We start from the raw sequence: 14,866 nt of genomic DNA, 5'->3' as shown, positions 1-14,866 counted from the left end.
TTATAATGAATCTTAAATAATTGACTGCATGTTGCTGTATAAAACAGTGTGTTATTACTTTAACCAATTCAGACGTTAAAAAGCAAGAGCCTATATTACAGAAGATGTGATTTGTAATGATATTTTTCTGTAAGTTACTATTTTTTTCATATGATGCACACACTTTAACCTCTTAAATTCTCAAAAATCTGGTGTGGCGCACTCACACAACTTTCCTTGCCGTTATGAAAATTGATCACCTGACGCTAGTGTTCCCGCGCATCTCAAGTCTACTATTCAAAGATTTGAGCCAGCTGGTGACAGGGCAATAACGCTGAAGACACACGACGTGTGCTATCTCTTCATAGTGAATCATTCAGTTTGCAATTGAATAATCACATTTTCTCGAATTTCAAGCTTATTTTTAATTTGAGGTGAAAATGTTACTGAACATTAGTTGTAGAGATTCTCATGCTGAATCTTTTCCACTCAAATTTTTTTGTTTAAATTGTATCTGAAGCCTGATAATTGGAAATCTAAAATCAAACTTTGTATAGATGGGACGGAGCTCCTGAAATTTTTACAAATATGGGACTTGTGGCTGTTGATAGAGCTTATCAATGATTAATTTAGGTATAAATTTAATCACAATCATTGGAGCTGTTTTCGAGAAAATCGCGAAAACCCTGTTTTTGACAACATTTTCGCCATTTTAGCCGCCACCTTGAATCGCATTTGATTGAAATTGTTCGTGTCGGATCCTTATATTGTAAGGACCTTACGTTCCAAATTTCTAGTCATTCCGTTGATTGGGAGATGAGATATCGTGTACACAGACGCACATACACACACACACACACATACAGACCAATACCCAAAAACCACTTTTTTGGATTCAGGGGACCTTGAAACGTATAGACATTTAGAAATTGGGGTACTTCAATTTTTTTCGGAAAGCAATACTTTCCTTACCTATGGTAATAGGGTAAGGAAAGTAAAAAGGACGAATGAGCGAATCGATTTTGTTAGCCAACAAACTTGATCTGTAAAATGGATATGAAGTGATCAAAATTTGGAATCGATTTGTAAAAGCGTTCGTTAGTTAATGTGAAACATATAAAAGAAAATCGAGTTCAAACTGAAACTTTGCTCGTTCAATTAATTAATTCAGAGTAGTTTCACAGTGTGTTGGCATTTTTAATAACTTGATCATTATTCAAAGTTTTGTATAATAAGCTCAAGTTATTGTTCTAATTTGTGTCAGCAGTTTTATTATCTTCCGTCAAGCAAATCACTCTTCAATAATCTGATAACAATAAATACAATCGTTGTGATAAGAGAGTTAGTTTTCAATTATATTTTATTTTAACGATCATATATTTTATACAGCCATCTTCAAAGATTGATATAAAAGTAGAAAGAGTCCAATTTAATTATTGTTCACAATTCTGAAATTATTGTAAATTGTTCTGAAGATATAAATCAACTTCTAGCTTTCTAGAACCATCTACTCAAATCGTTGGAATCGGACAATTGATCTAAAATTAAAACTTGAGAGATTCAGGTTTAAGGAATGGTCGAAAAAGCAATAAGAAATGCAAGATTTTTACTCAGTGATAATATTATTATCTTATAACTAAACAATATCAACAAATTAATGATCAACATTATAAATTCAATGGAATATAATCAACTTTCAAGATTCAACAGTTATTTCAATTATAAGGAATTCCTGATTCACAGCACTTCATTGTTAATCACTACAATCACATTCCAACTTCCAAGTGGCCAACATACAACATAAATAATAGAATTTGAAAAACTAACATGATCTTTGCTAATTCTCATTGAATTGAGAATCAAGAATTCCACTTCATTTTCTCAAGGAAACTAACAATATTGCATTTTGAATTTTTACAATTAGATAATGAAATAGATATCTTATTATATAATTTTGATTTACATGTAATAGAATTGATAAATTTAGCAAGAGCTTCCAACAGAATATCATAAGAGCAAGTTATGCAAAAATATTACCGCTCATAACAAATAATAATGAACGTATCTCTGGTTAGAGCAATTTTATTTTGGTGTATATTGTTTTCTTTTCGAATTCATTTTTAATATCTAATGATTTATTCATTGAATAGTTCCTACTGTAGTGATTAGGAATTTCAGTAGACTTACAATAAGCTATATAAGTATGATCTCATTATAATTGAGAATCATTACATCAGTAATTTTAAGAATCACTTTGAAAGAGAGAAAAATCAGTATTTTATAGAGAAAAGGAATTACTTTATAAGACCCTACTTTTTCATATTACTCATTCGTACTGCACTAGCTATGAGTGAGAAATTTATTTTAGGATTCGTGACAAAAGAATACGTAACTGTTCTTACTGGGATTTATGTCATTTCATAAAAATATCAAGTTGTTATTTTGTATGACGCAAGAACTATGACTTCATACCCTAGCAATTCCAATTCTATGATTATGATCATTTTGGAAAAATATAGATCAGGTAGTGATGGAGGTGAAATATTTCTACATCGTCATCAAAAATTCAACATATAGTTAAGTAGGAGAAACCCTATAACACTATTTATTTACAAAATTCGCACATATATTAACGTTTGGAAGATTTCTTATGTGTTAATGCCTGGGAAGGCATTTTGCAATTTCAAACATTCTAATTTAAACCTGTCGAACAAGTTGCTGTTACAGAATTAGAAAAATATTTAATCTTACTTGTCTATGATTAGAGTTTTAAAATAAAAATAATAAACCACCTTATGAGGATAATAGGAATTTAGATATGAATGAGGTGCAAATATATGATACAACACTGTACCGGCAGGCTACCAATACCAACGAAGCTGTAAAATAAAATCTACCACAATTACTTCAACAAAATATCAGCATTAATTAAAATTCTCAGCCTTTTTTTGCATTAGCTTTCGGGAATCACTCCACTTCATTCCCACTTCAGCTAAACGACTCATACGAATTGTTAACTAACGTAATTCAATAGTTTGTTCCAAAGTTTCCAAATCCACCAAATAGGTACCTATTAAGAAATCAACAGTAAAGCATTGTAGCACCGGTATTTGAAAAATAGTTTAAAATTTGAATGCTAAACAATTTCTAAAATTAGAATGCTCCACCAACCTGGCTGTATAAAGAACTGTTTTTAATAATTTGTGCTTCCATTTTTTTTAAACGAAAATTAGGAAATTTCTACAAATAAAAAGTTTTAAATTTGTTAATTTCTGTTTCTTATAAATTATGGACGAAAAAAACAATCTATATAAACTGTAAACATTCGGAATGAATTAAATTCATTATCACAATTTTTTTCCGTACCTATCTATCTACCTATCTTAATCAATGATTTGACACTATTAAGTATTTACATTATTTATCAATGTACTAAGAATAAATTAACAATACATATATTTTCTATATAATTGATTAAAATTTATAATATAAGAATAGGTTTAAAAAATATTGTTTAAATCATCATATATTATTTACACATTTTCATAGAATCGTTCTAGTTATTACTTTACATTGCCATTCTTAATTAGTACATAATTCTTATATCTAGCTACCCCATGCTGCTTTTGATACGACAATTTTTTCTATTTATTAGAGGCTTATTTACAAGGAAGATTGTAGAATAAGTGCCATGAAATTCTATAGATAACTGTGAATCAGTGGATTTGATAAGCCTTGATAGCCTGGATACTTTCAACTTTCTACTAGGCTATTATTATTTTCAAATACTATTAATTTTCATTTTGAAAAAAGTGAACTAAATTTGAAGAACTGATTCCTGTGCCAAAAAGGGGCTTTAAAAAAATTATCAGTTGCAAATATATTATTCTGGGGGGAGGAAAATTAAACAGTAAAAGATTTCTTATGAACGGTAGCCTTGATAAGGTTAAGGTTGACTAATCATAAAACGATGAAATCATGCGTGTAAAATCCAAATTGAGAGGTCAGATTACTAATGGGCGAGTGAACACTGATTATTTTCTTAAGTACATGTTTTAAAAAAACTTCCAACAATGGTAAATCGCAAGAATTTGTTTAAATGTTTCAAGACTCAAAAAATTTAAATCAAGAGAATTAAAAACAATAAGAATTATTAACGTACTTTTTATAAATAAACTACTCATCATGTTCCTAAAAATGAGACAATGTACATCTATCTAGATTATGTGCAATAAAAGAGATGGACAGTAGATTGCTATAATCAATTATAATTCTATTTCATCTTACTTTTGGGACAAAATCTTACTTTTACTGGGACAAACTTGAAGCTCAGCTTCATAAATAATTTTAGAAAGAATATTCATATCATGTACCTGAAATTCAGTGTATATCTGATGCCTGCACAAGAATTAAGAGCCAAAAGCTGCAGACAATATCAGGATTTAAAAAAAAGGTTTCAAATTTATCCAAAAATCGGATAGACGTGTGAATGGGAGATAATCTGTAGATAACATTGTCCAAACTTATAAGAATAACAGGATATTGAAATAATGTCGACACTGATAACACAATAACTAAAACATTGAATTTGAGTGTTGAAAAAAGTTTGTGCTAAATTTTAAAATAATGAGATTTGCAGAGGTTTTACGTGAATTTTTCATATTGATACGCTATAAATAGTTCCTGAAATAGTATCTTCTCAATATCAGTAGAGAGAGAATAATTCGACTGTTGCTTATGATAACAGTTTATTGAAAATTACTTTGACACATTTTTATACATTTGTTTTAATGTAGAATGTTACAAACTTTGATCTTTCAGATCACTACTTAAAAATACTCGATAGTTTCCATTATATTGATTCGCGGGTTTTAAGCAACAAAGCTTTCAGTAAAAATGTAATCCATCAACTTTATTTCACACATATCTTACAACGCAAGAGACTTTGTTCACATCACACTCTAACCAGGAAGGACTGATTCAGCATAAAAGTCTGGTTCATCTTCCCTGTCATCCAAATCAGGCTCATCACTATCCAGCTGCAAAGAGAATACAATTTTTAGCCACAATAAAATAAACTTTAGTATGAAATACTAGACAGAGATTTTAAAAATTGTGTTGAACCGCCTTGACTTGCATTGACTTCTATGGAATCAAGCTTTTAGAATTTAAGACGATCATATTAGTCACTTTTTAAAAATTTGACTAGAGATTTTTAGAAACAATTTTTTTTCATAATAAAATAACTAATTCAAAATATAAAATTCAGTCTTGAAGGGTTGTAGATCTTTACATAAATCTGCCATTGAACTCAATATTCAATAAAAAACATAGTTTTGTTCAAAGCTTTGAAGGGTCATATTATCGCTAAATTTTACCGAGTAATTTTGACTTCTGATACTGTAATTGGTGAGACATAGTGATACTTATCCATAATAAAAATATAGAATAATGTCTGATATCACGTATACTTTTAAAAATTACATTTTATTAATATTTAGCATTGCTCTCCACTAGTCTCATCTATCAGTAATACTGGTTTAGGATTGAAATAGTCAAAGGAAATCTTTTTCTGAGTAGAAAAGTATTCTCTGAGATTTACATCCCAAGTCATAGTACAAAACGAAGTATTAGATTGTCCTTTTATCAAACTAGAATTTATTGGAGATAATCGATTCAATTTAATAATGTATGAAGTCAAATTATTTTCAAATATGAATTTTCGTACATCAGAAAATGTGTAGGATTTTTTTATTGTTTTGACTCCTTGATATTAATTTATTAAATTAAATTGAAAGGAAGAAACATACTACCAAAAAAGAGTCCACTATTTTGATCATATACCATTTTTATAAAAATTACTCTATTATATCATTATTATTACCTATATTTGTAGTACATAACAGAAAATACTTTACAGTTTTATAATCCTAATTTTAAACAGGAAACATACGACATAGATAGATTAAAAACACTTGAAAGCTTACATTATTGTTTGGAAATTTTCGACGAGCTGTGTCGTCTTCTTCAACCATGTAGGGAGTGGTGTTGATTTGAACGTTCAAAACGTTCCCTACATTGTTGAAGAAGACGACACAGCTCGTCGAAAATTTCCAAACAATAATGTAAGTTTCTAAGTGTTTTTAATCTATCTATGTCGTGTGTTTCCTGTTTAAATTAGTATTATTATTATTATATTCATATTGATGAACATTATTGTATTGTACTACATGTACTTACTGCTCTGAGTTCAGAAGGTGTGAATATGAAGCGTAATTGAGCTCGAAGAGGCACCATGAGGATGAGGAAGAAAGGAAACGCAAGCGAAATGGGAGACGACTTCACCACCCACAGAATGCCCAGACACAAAAACTGAATAACTGTGTACAAGTGCATCTTGTACGTTGGAACCTGCAAACAAATTAAACATAATTAATTAAATTTTACATATTTACATGCCTACAAATACGAGAAACACCTAAAGGTTTCAGATAGGCTTCATTGGTGGTTGGAATTTTTTTCTAATATTTACTTCCTTGACTACTGAGTCTCTCCACTGTTCATGTATTAACATGACGCTTGACTACCCACCCAGTATTTATTTCTTTGAAACCTGTTAAGGAACATCAATCTTATTGATAAAAATAAAATAGGAATCGGATGATTTACTTGCAATATTACATAGATATACTGATATAGGCTTATTTTCATTGCTATTTATCAATTTATTCTAATTTAATAACTAAAACAAATTTATTCAATTTGAGATCCAAATTTTACGCAGCTATAAAAACCTAACCAAACATTGCTTTCTCCAGGAGATTCCGTAGCTTAATTGTTAGTATGCGCGACTCATGAATGAAAGGTTGCGGGTACAACACCAATTGAACTCTTTATTTTCCTGGAAATTTTCAACTCTATCCACGTAATAAAAAAATTAGATTTTTCAATGTTTCCTGGACATAAGGAGATTGCATTTTACAACACAGAATTTTACATGGATTTGCCAGGTTTTGTGATTGTTTCCCCATATTATCAGTGTTGTACTATGTATGCCAGCGCACAAACCTAGGTTTTGCTGAACTTCTCAGATTGAAAATTTGTTAGTTTTTTCCCCAGTGCAAAGCACGGGTTACCAGCTAGTCTTCTATAATAAGCCAAATCTTTCTCTTACTATATTATTATTATTATTATAAATAAGAGAAAGATTTGGCTCATACACGTACGGGATAGAAAATTCACGAATGACCCATCATCACGTCTGAACTACTGGACTGATTAACTTTAAAATTTGCATATAAATTCTTAATTTACCGACGATGATTATAGGCCTATTTTAAATTATTCAAGTTTTCAGTTTGTCAAGTTTTTAATCAAACCGTTGCGGAGCACGGGTTACCTGCCAGGAATAAGATTTTTCATGAAACTCTTGATACCGTAATGAAGTGGATTTAAAATAGGAAGTAGACTCTCCTCGAAATCTTTTCAATTGATTCGATGATGTAATTACATGACTACTCACCCTCCTACAATAAGCGGCATCGGTGTGATGCTTGACGGGCACAAAGAAGAGGCGACACCTCTCGAAGAACTGGATGCCGTTGATGGAGGAGATGCCCATGTAGAGGAAGACGCCGAACAGCACCGCCATGGGCACCAGTCGCAGCAGGGGCGCCATTGTCACCGACAGGCCTACCAACACACTCACCAGCAGTGCGCTCACTCGTTGCTCTGCAACAAACACCACATTACCAACATCAACCAAAGCAACAGTCACATTCATTATTGCAATACATTAGATAAAAATTTTAAATAAATTGAACAATCCGTTAGCAATTCAAAGCTCTTTTCAGTTTGTCGTCATTCATTATTGCAATCCATTATAAAGATTATTAAGAGTAAAATTGGATATAGGAATAAATTCGAGTTATACAGAATAAGGCTGCGCTCACAGCGCTCACGCGAAATTTATCCTACGTCAATCTACTGTTCAGAATAGCGAATAATGAGAACTACAAATCGTATTGTACTAATTCAATATTGCTAGTCACTCCACTCAATATAAGTACCATAGAAAAAATAAAGCTCAAGAAGATATCCCATGGTATGGATGTTTTTGGAATGTTCCAAATTTTAAGTCGAATTTATAACTCAAGCTGATTACTGTTGACTACTGTCTATTACTACTGATCTGGTCGGGCGAACGACACAGTATGAGAGACTACCAGCGTCACATAGATTCTCGAAAAATAACTATAATTATAGGAAATTTGGTTTGAGGATTTCCTATGATAAAATAGATTAAATAAAACTGGATGAATGATTAGATGTTTTAATTTAGAGATGGCAAAGTTGAACTGACAGTCCGGCTTCTTATGGCTCAAAAACAGGGTTTCAAGGGCACTTCGTGAAGATGAGACCCAAATATTCTGATTCTAGGGTACCTCAGGATATCCCAACCACTTGATACGCATTTGGGGTTCGCGACTGGGCCGCGTAATGGCCGATTCAAAATGTCGGATCCAGCATTAATTAAAACGGTCATAGAATGGTTACCGTCCATGATAGAGACCTCTAGTAAACGTGAATCGAATCACAATGAACTATTCTACCAAGTTTGTTATTACATATTTCCAACTAAATCATGATTTTAACCTACAAAAATACACTTTTTCAAAAACATTCAATTTTTCACGAGAATTTTTCTGAATAACTACTTTCAATGACAATATTTTTGGATATAAAGTGCCAAACAAAACTTCTTTGAAATAGAATTTATGATCTAATCCCGTTTGTTTCAAGCCTTTATCACCTTTTTTCATGATTTATGATTTTTTTATGACGCCATTCACTTTTTTCCTGGAACAGGGTGGGAAGGCTGAGGTGAGTTCTGTTGAAGGATGTATGCTGGCTTCACCCGGTCGATGGAAACAAAATTTCCACGAGGAGCATGAACTTGTCGAGTAATGTTTGATCGTTGACGACCAGTACAAGCACGAGCCCAATCTCGACAGTTCTTGTTCATGTTTGGCCAAACAAATCTGTTGCTGACCAACTTGAGTGAAGCATTGGGTCCGGGATGACTCAGGTTATGAAGGCTGTCACAGATTTGTCGTCTAAAAGGTTGTATAATAAACGGTCAAGGTTTCCCTGTAGATACATCACAGAGCACAGTAAGTGGTGATCCAGGAATGGGGTACACGTTCCAATGATAGAGAAGAACTCTCTGGTGTTATCTTCTGAAGTTGGGTACCTTTGACTTATTGTATATCCGTCGAAAACTCGGAGATGAATGATAATTGGTTGAGTTGAATTAGTGGAAGTTGATTGGTTAAGTTTGTGGAGTTGATTGGTTGGTAAGCATAGACTAGAGGCTTGTGGTCTGTGCAGATAGTGAAGGGATGTCCTTCTAAGAGGTGGCGAAAATGCTGTAACGCTACATTAACAGCAAGTAGCTAGCGATAGTATACTGGCCAGCAACTTTCTTTCAAAGATAATTTTTGAAAATAAAGTAAAAGGTTGCAATACGCCTTCAACCAGTTGTAAGCATTCTCCAACTGAGTGGTTAGAAGCATCAGTAAATAAACCAAGTGTTTAATTCTCGAATGATTACTCTTCCCATTCCTGAATTACATAGTACTGTCATTTATCTATGCTTCATCAGGAAATATGGCTCTCTCCCAGTCCAGATGTTTGGCGGTATTCAAAAAGTGTTTTCCTTTTTTATGATCACTACTTGATTCATGCTTCCGAAGTGTAATTTTCATTTCTGTAGAAATTAAAACTAGCGATCCATCCTCAAAAAATGTTTAAAAACAAACTTGAAAGTGTTCAATGCAAAATCTCATGAATAGGTATTTGGAAACTTTTTATGGGTTAGCCTAATTAAAGTTTTAAAAATATGTTTTTTTAGAATTTTAAATTCTCGGCAAATTTATCCAATGGATGCTGTTATTGTGAATTGTAAACTGTTCACGTCAAGCAGAAATTTGTTCTTTATCCATCGTGGTGGATAACTTAAGTAACGTATCTAGGTAACTTTACTCACAAGAAATATTTGTAAAAATGCTTGCTGTTGATCTCGTCGGGGTTACCAATATAGGAAATTTGGTTTGAGGATTTCCTATGATAAAATAGATTAAATAAAACTGGATGAATGATTAGATGTTTTAATTTAGAGATGGCAAAATTGGACTGAGAAAATATTTAATAAACTAATGCAAGTTGAAAACAGGTTGTTAATCACAGGTGGCAAATATCAGATGATTGGCCAAAACTACTAGGACTATCGGCTTGAGTTAACAATTAAATTTGAAGCGTGAATGCCCAATACCATGGGATATCTTCTGCTATCTTTTCTCTATGCAAAATTCAGTACCAGTTAAGTGTTGTCTAGTACCTTTGACATCGGTGATATGCGGCTTCTCTCCGGGCGCATGTGTGCGCGACATGACAGTGAGCGCCGAGACGTGCGTGATCGATCGCACAGTGGCCGCGCACATGAAAGGTGCGCCCATCAGGCCAGACATGACGTTGCAGGCGCACACCAGCACTATGTCCAGGTGGAAGCCCGCGCCCTTCTTCAGTTTGCGCTCTTTCTTCGCTATTATCAGCCTGCCAAAAAAATATATTATTCAAAGATTAATTTTTATCCAAATAATTAAAAAATTAAAGTCACTCTATTAAAATAAAAAATACAAAATACACTCTAATACAAAATTTTACTACTTTTCAATACTAATTATGAATTCAATTAAAATAAAATGAACAGGTCGATTTCTAATTAATCAAGAACTCGGACATAAACATTGTTGGTAACACTTTTCATTCATGGAAAACATTGTTGACAATTTATTATTTTTGCATCCAAGCAAAGAATTGGATATCTACCGAGGGAAGGAAATCAGGAATTGAAATCGAGACAATAATTACAAAATTGGTTTATGAAAAAATTAATTTCTCTATTTTATATCAATCTGGTTCTTGTTCAAATCACTTGCCTCACTTCTTAGCTTTTCGAGTTTGAATAATATTCCCATGCACAATGACATTTTGGCTTATAGCAATCATTTTTAAATAAAATTTTTATAGGAACACGACACGAATGCAAAAATTGAAAGAGCAAGTTTTTTAAATAAAGACCAATATAAGAATCTATTCATATTGATTTACCTAATTTCACTGCATTCATACTGCATTACATTCCATTCTACTTCATTTAGTTTAGTTTATTCTTCGCCAGTCTATTGACTGGAGAATCGTCAAATTAGTACTTCACCCATAATATGCTGTCGTGGGGTGACCAAAGTATGATCAACTGATAGTGCTTAAACCTCAAAAGGTCTATCTTAAATGCTGAAAAGTAGGTTCTTGAACATTTTTCGAAATGTGTTTGAGGTTTTTGCAATAGATAGTGCTTCAAGTTTGAAATAAGCCGACTTTTGCTATCTATGGATAAGACAAGGTAGGAGAAGGTTAAAAAGCCGTATTAAACTGCATTCTATTTAATTTTATTTCATCTATACTTGACATATCTAATGCTTACATTTATTATGAGTGAATTAAGAGGCGTTACTCACTCGGTGATATGAGTCTCCATGAACACGAGGATGTAGACGAGCAGGGCGGGGACAATGGCGGCTATCATGACCCAGGGCTGGACGGGCTCCAGGAGGCCGGACGGCGGGATGAGCCAGCCTCGCACGGCCGGATCAGACGGCGACAGACCTTCCGGCACTTTCAGCTTCTCCGAGTAGGTGCTCGGCACACAGTAGTCCAGCATCACCATCGACACTATCGAGATCGGCACACCAAAATCACCCAGAGCTCTTCGCACCTAAGCCCAAAACCATCCAATTAGTTACACAATCCCAAACAACGTTCTGAACTTTGATTCAAACTCTGGATAGAATAGAATAAAATGGAATAGAATAGGTTTATTGATAAACAAATATATAACATAGAAATGGATCTTGTCATGTTGTCAAGTAGGTGAAATCAATATATTTTGAACCTGTATCCAATACATATAGTGTTTAGTCAGTTCACATAGGCTACTTGTAGCAATTTATTAAAAAGTTGTACAAATCAATCATTTTTCACATAGTAAACTAAGTCCAAGGTGTGGGTGGCTGGACCTAGCACATGATTCATTGGCCAGTTTTTCTTTCTTTTTCTCAGAACAATTCTATATTTATTATTTCTCTCTCTTCCTCTTTTTCTTCTTCTTTTTCTTCTTCTTCTTCTTCTTTATCTACTTCTTCTTTTGTAACATTGTATTATTTTTCAGTTTTTATTCTTTAATTTCTATTCATATCTTAATTATAATTTAGGTTTTGTTATTATTTTTTTTCTCCATTGATTATTATTATTTTGTATTTCAATAATATTTTTTATTTCCATTGTTTGTAATATTGTATATATATATATTTTTTTCTAAATTTGATTTGTTTAATCTAGTAATTATTTAGCGTTGTATTGGAGGGTTGAGTGTAATAGAGGGCCGGCTGCGCCCTAACTCCGCCCTCCTAAGTAAAAATAAAGGCAGCTATTCTATTCTATTCTATTCCAATTTATCGGGTCTTGAAAAAATAACGAAAGCTTCCCAAATAATCAAGTGACTTTCTCAATGTTGCGTCTATAGTGCTAGAAATAAATCATTGGAATGAATAGAAAATTTGGATTATAATAATAATGATGGCATAAATAATAGTTGAATAGGAAATACGTAATTCGGTGGTTGAATAATCAATAGTACTTGTCCTAACTAGTATACTACGAATGTTTGTATGTGAAACAAGACCAAGCGATCACAGGTGAATATAAATCACTAATGAAGACATTGAGATCTACTTGTAGAGGTAATGTTAGTGTTACTGGCTTGGTTGATAATTATTTTGATCACACTTATAAACAATTTGTCTGTAATTTACGGAGTTATTGAAATGTCTGCTATTACTATTATGAACGGTATATTATTGTATTTTCTGAATTCAATCTCTAAAATTCCAAACAAACTACAACGTTTCGAAATCATAGTAATTTTACACTACACCTCAATATACCAACGCTAAGACTCATGTCGGCATCATACACAGCAAAAAAGTATCAAGCAAAACATTGATAAGCACAATTGATCACTAATTGTATAACTGAAGCGAAATAGGTGATTTTTCATCGGAGAGAAGCCAAAGCAGAATGTATTAAATACTTTTCTCAGTACGATTCATTGTCTTTGAGTATCAAGTAGAAATAGAAGAGAACATTATCAAAAGACGAAGACGCTTGTTGAATTGTTCAGTTTGAAATATTTGAGTCGATGAACTCTTTCAAATCATAGAACACATACGTTAGTTTTAATTTTTATCGATAATTTTTCAAGGTAACAATTAAATGGACTTACGCTCCTGCCGAGAAACTTGCTGTTACGAAAGTGTCTCAGGTAGTAGGCGATGAAGAACGTTCCGAGTGCAATGATCATGCAGAAAAGGGCAGTGTTCGGCTGGTTCTTGGGCGACTCGGGTGGCTTCGGCATCACGCCTGCCAACGAGTTGCTACTGTTGCCTGAGCTCGCATCGAATCTGCAATCAACGCCAAACTATGCTCAAAATAGTTTTCATGTTCAAACAAGTACAACAGAGAACATTTCACCGTAAATAGCAATGAGTTTACTGTCATCTGCACATGTGAGAACATTTTTATCGAAAATAAAAGTTGCTTTTTGAAATAACTATGAGCTAACTGTAATTTACATAATGTGAGAACATTTTTATCGGAAATAAAAGTTGCTTTTTGAAATAACTATGAGCTAACTGTAATTTACATAATGTGAGAACATTTTAACAGAAATTAAAGTTGCTACTTGATATAACTATGAGCTTTCTGTAATCCACACAGTCATGTTTGATGTCAACAGTGGCGTATTCTCAAGGCTAGTTAGGCTACCTGCGAAGCCCAACTAGTTTCAAGAAATTATTATTATTATCCATATATTATTCAGAGAGGTAAAAAATTACGTAAAAACAGTTATGGCTTCATGCTTCAACTCAAATTTAGCGTGTGTGATGCGGCGCGATGAGGCCGTATTCGCAAAGCTGAGCGCTAGCCTATCGGCCTATAATGACTCAAAGGAGGAGGGGTGGTGAGCGAGTAGGTTCCTTTTGCATTGCAGCGAATCGGAGCGAAGGCTTCGCTGATGGGAGAGCATGACTTCGAATATTGGCGATAACAGCCGAAAGAAGCCGATACGAGTTGCGTGCAGGCTTGAAATGTTATTGTTTGAGGTTATATTTTGTTTTTGCCAGTTTTTGTTCGATCTGTTGAAGCTTATTGTTTTTACAAGTTTGTTTTATTTTTCAATAGCAGGTAACCCGTGCTTTGCAAGAGCTGTTTTGAAGCACAAACTGGTTGAATTTAGTTTGATAGTTCCATGCTTATATTGAAAGTATTAACAACTGTAATAATTTACAATAAAGTTTTTTTACTTTTGAAAGGTAAATTACCTTTGAGTGCTGTAGGTGCAAAAGTCACATTCTTAATTTTTTTGATAAATTGAGTTATTTATATGGCTGTGTTCGTATTTTAAAGGGGAATCAGACTGTCTGGTTGTTTGTAGCAAAAGTAACATTTACAGACCTAAAAATGGTATTGAAAATCACGATTTGGATCAAAAGTCACATTTACCAGTAGATGTTTTGCAGCAAAATTCACACTCTCCAGTTAAGCCAATCACAGGGCATCTGGAGGTTGCAAAGCATCATGGGTGTGCTCAGTTCACTGCTCTGTTTCGTCTGCAGGTCTGCACATTTGTTGGTTAGATTTATCAACATTGTTTTGATCGTCCACTTTAATTTGTTATATTATTATTTTGAATTAGTTCAATATCTAA

The 14,866-nt window shown here is 33.0% G+C and overlaps 1 protein-coding gene across 3 annotated transcripts in view; it reads right to left on the bottom strand.

Moving 5' to 3' along the window:
• Positions 1 to 1,582: 1,582 nt before the first annotated feature.
• LOC111061266 (anion exchange protein 2) overlaps positions 1,583 to 14,866 on the bottom strand; it is a 49,865-nt gene continuing 36,581 nt past the window's right edge. For all 3 annotated transcript variants that reach the window (XM_039430348.1, XM_039430350.1, XM_039430349.1), the window contains 6 exons: positions 13,382 to 13,559; positions 11,559 to 11,815; positions 10,379 to 10,593; positions 7,502 to 7,710; positions 6,220 to 6,390; positions 1,583 to 5,018 (listed from right to left, as the gene is read on the bottom strand). In XM_039430348.1, coding sequence (XP_039286282.1) covers positions 4,941 to 5,018; positions 6,220 to 6,390; positions 7,502 to 7,710; positions 10,379 to 10,593; positions 11,559 to 11,815; positions 13,382 to 13,559 — 1,108 coding nt within the window. In that variant the 3' untranslated portion in view covers positions 1,583 to 4,940. The remainder of the gene's footprint in view (positions 5,019 to 6,219; positions 6,391 to 7,501; positions 7,711 to 10,378; positions 10,594 to 11,558; positions 11,816 to 13,381; positions 13,560 to 14,866) is intronic.

Source organism: Nilaparvata lugens, chromosome 6 (assembly GCF_014356525.2).
Source record: "Nilaparvata lugens isolate BPH chromosome 6, ASM1435652v1, whole genome shotgun sequence".
Lineage (NCBI taxonomy): Eukaryota > Metazoa > Arthropoda > Insecta > Hemiptera > Delphacidae > Nilaparvata > Nilaparvata lugens.
Note: the sequence above shows the minus strand (reverse complement) of the source record. Positions and strands in the feature narration are given on the sequence as shown.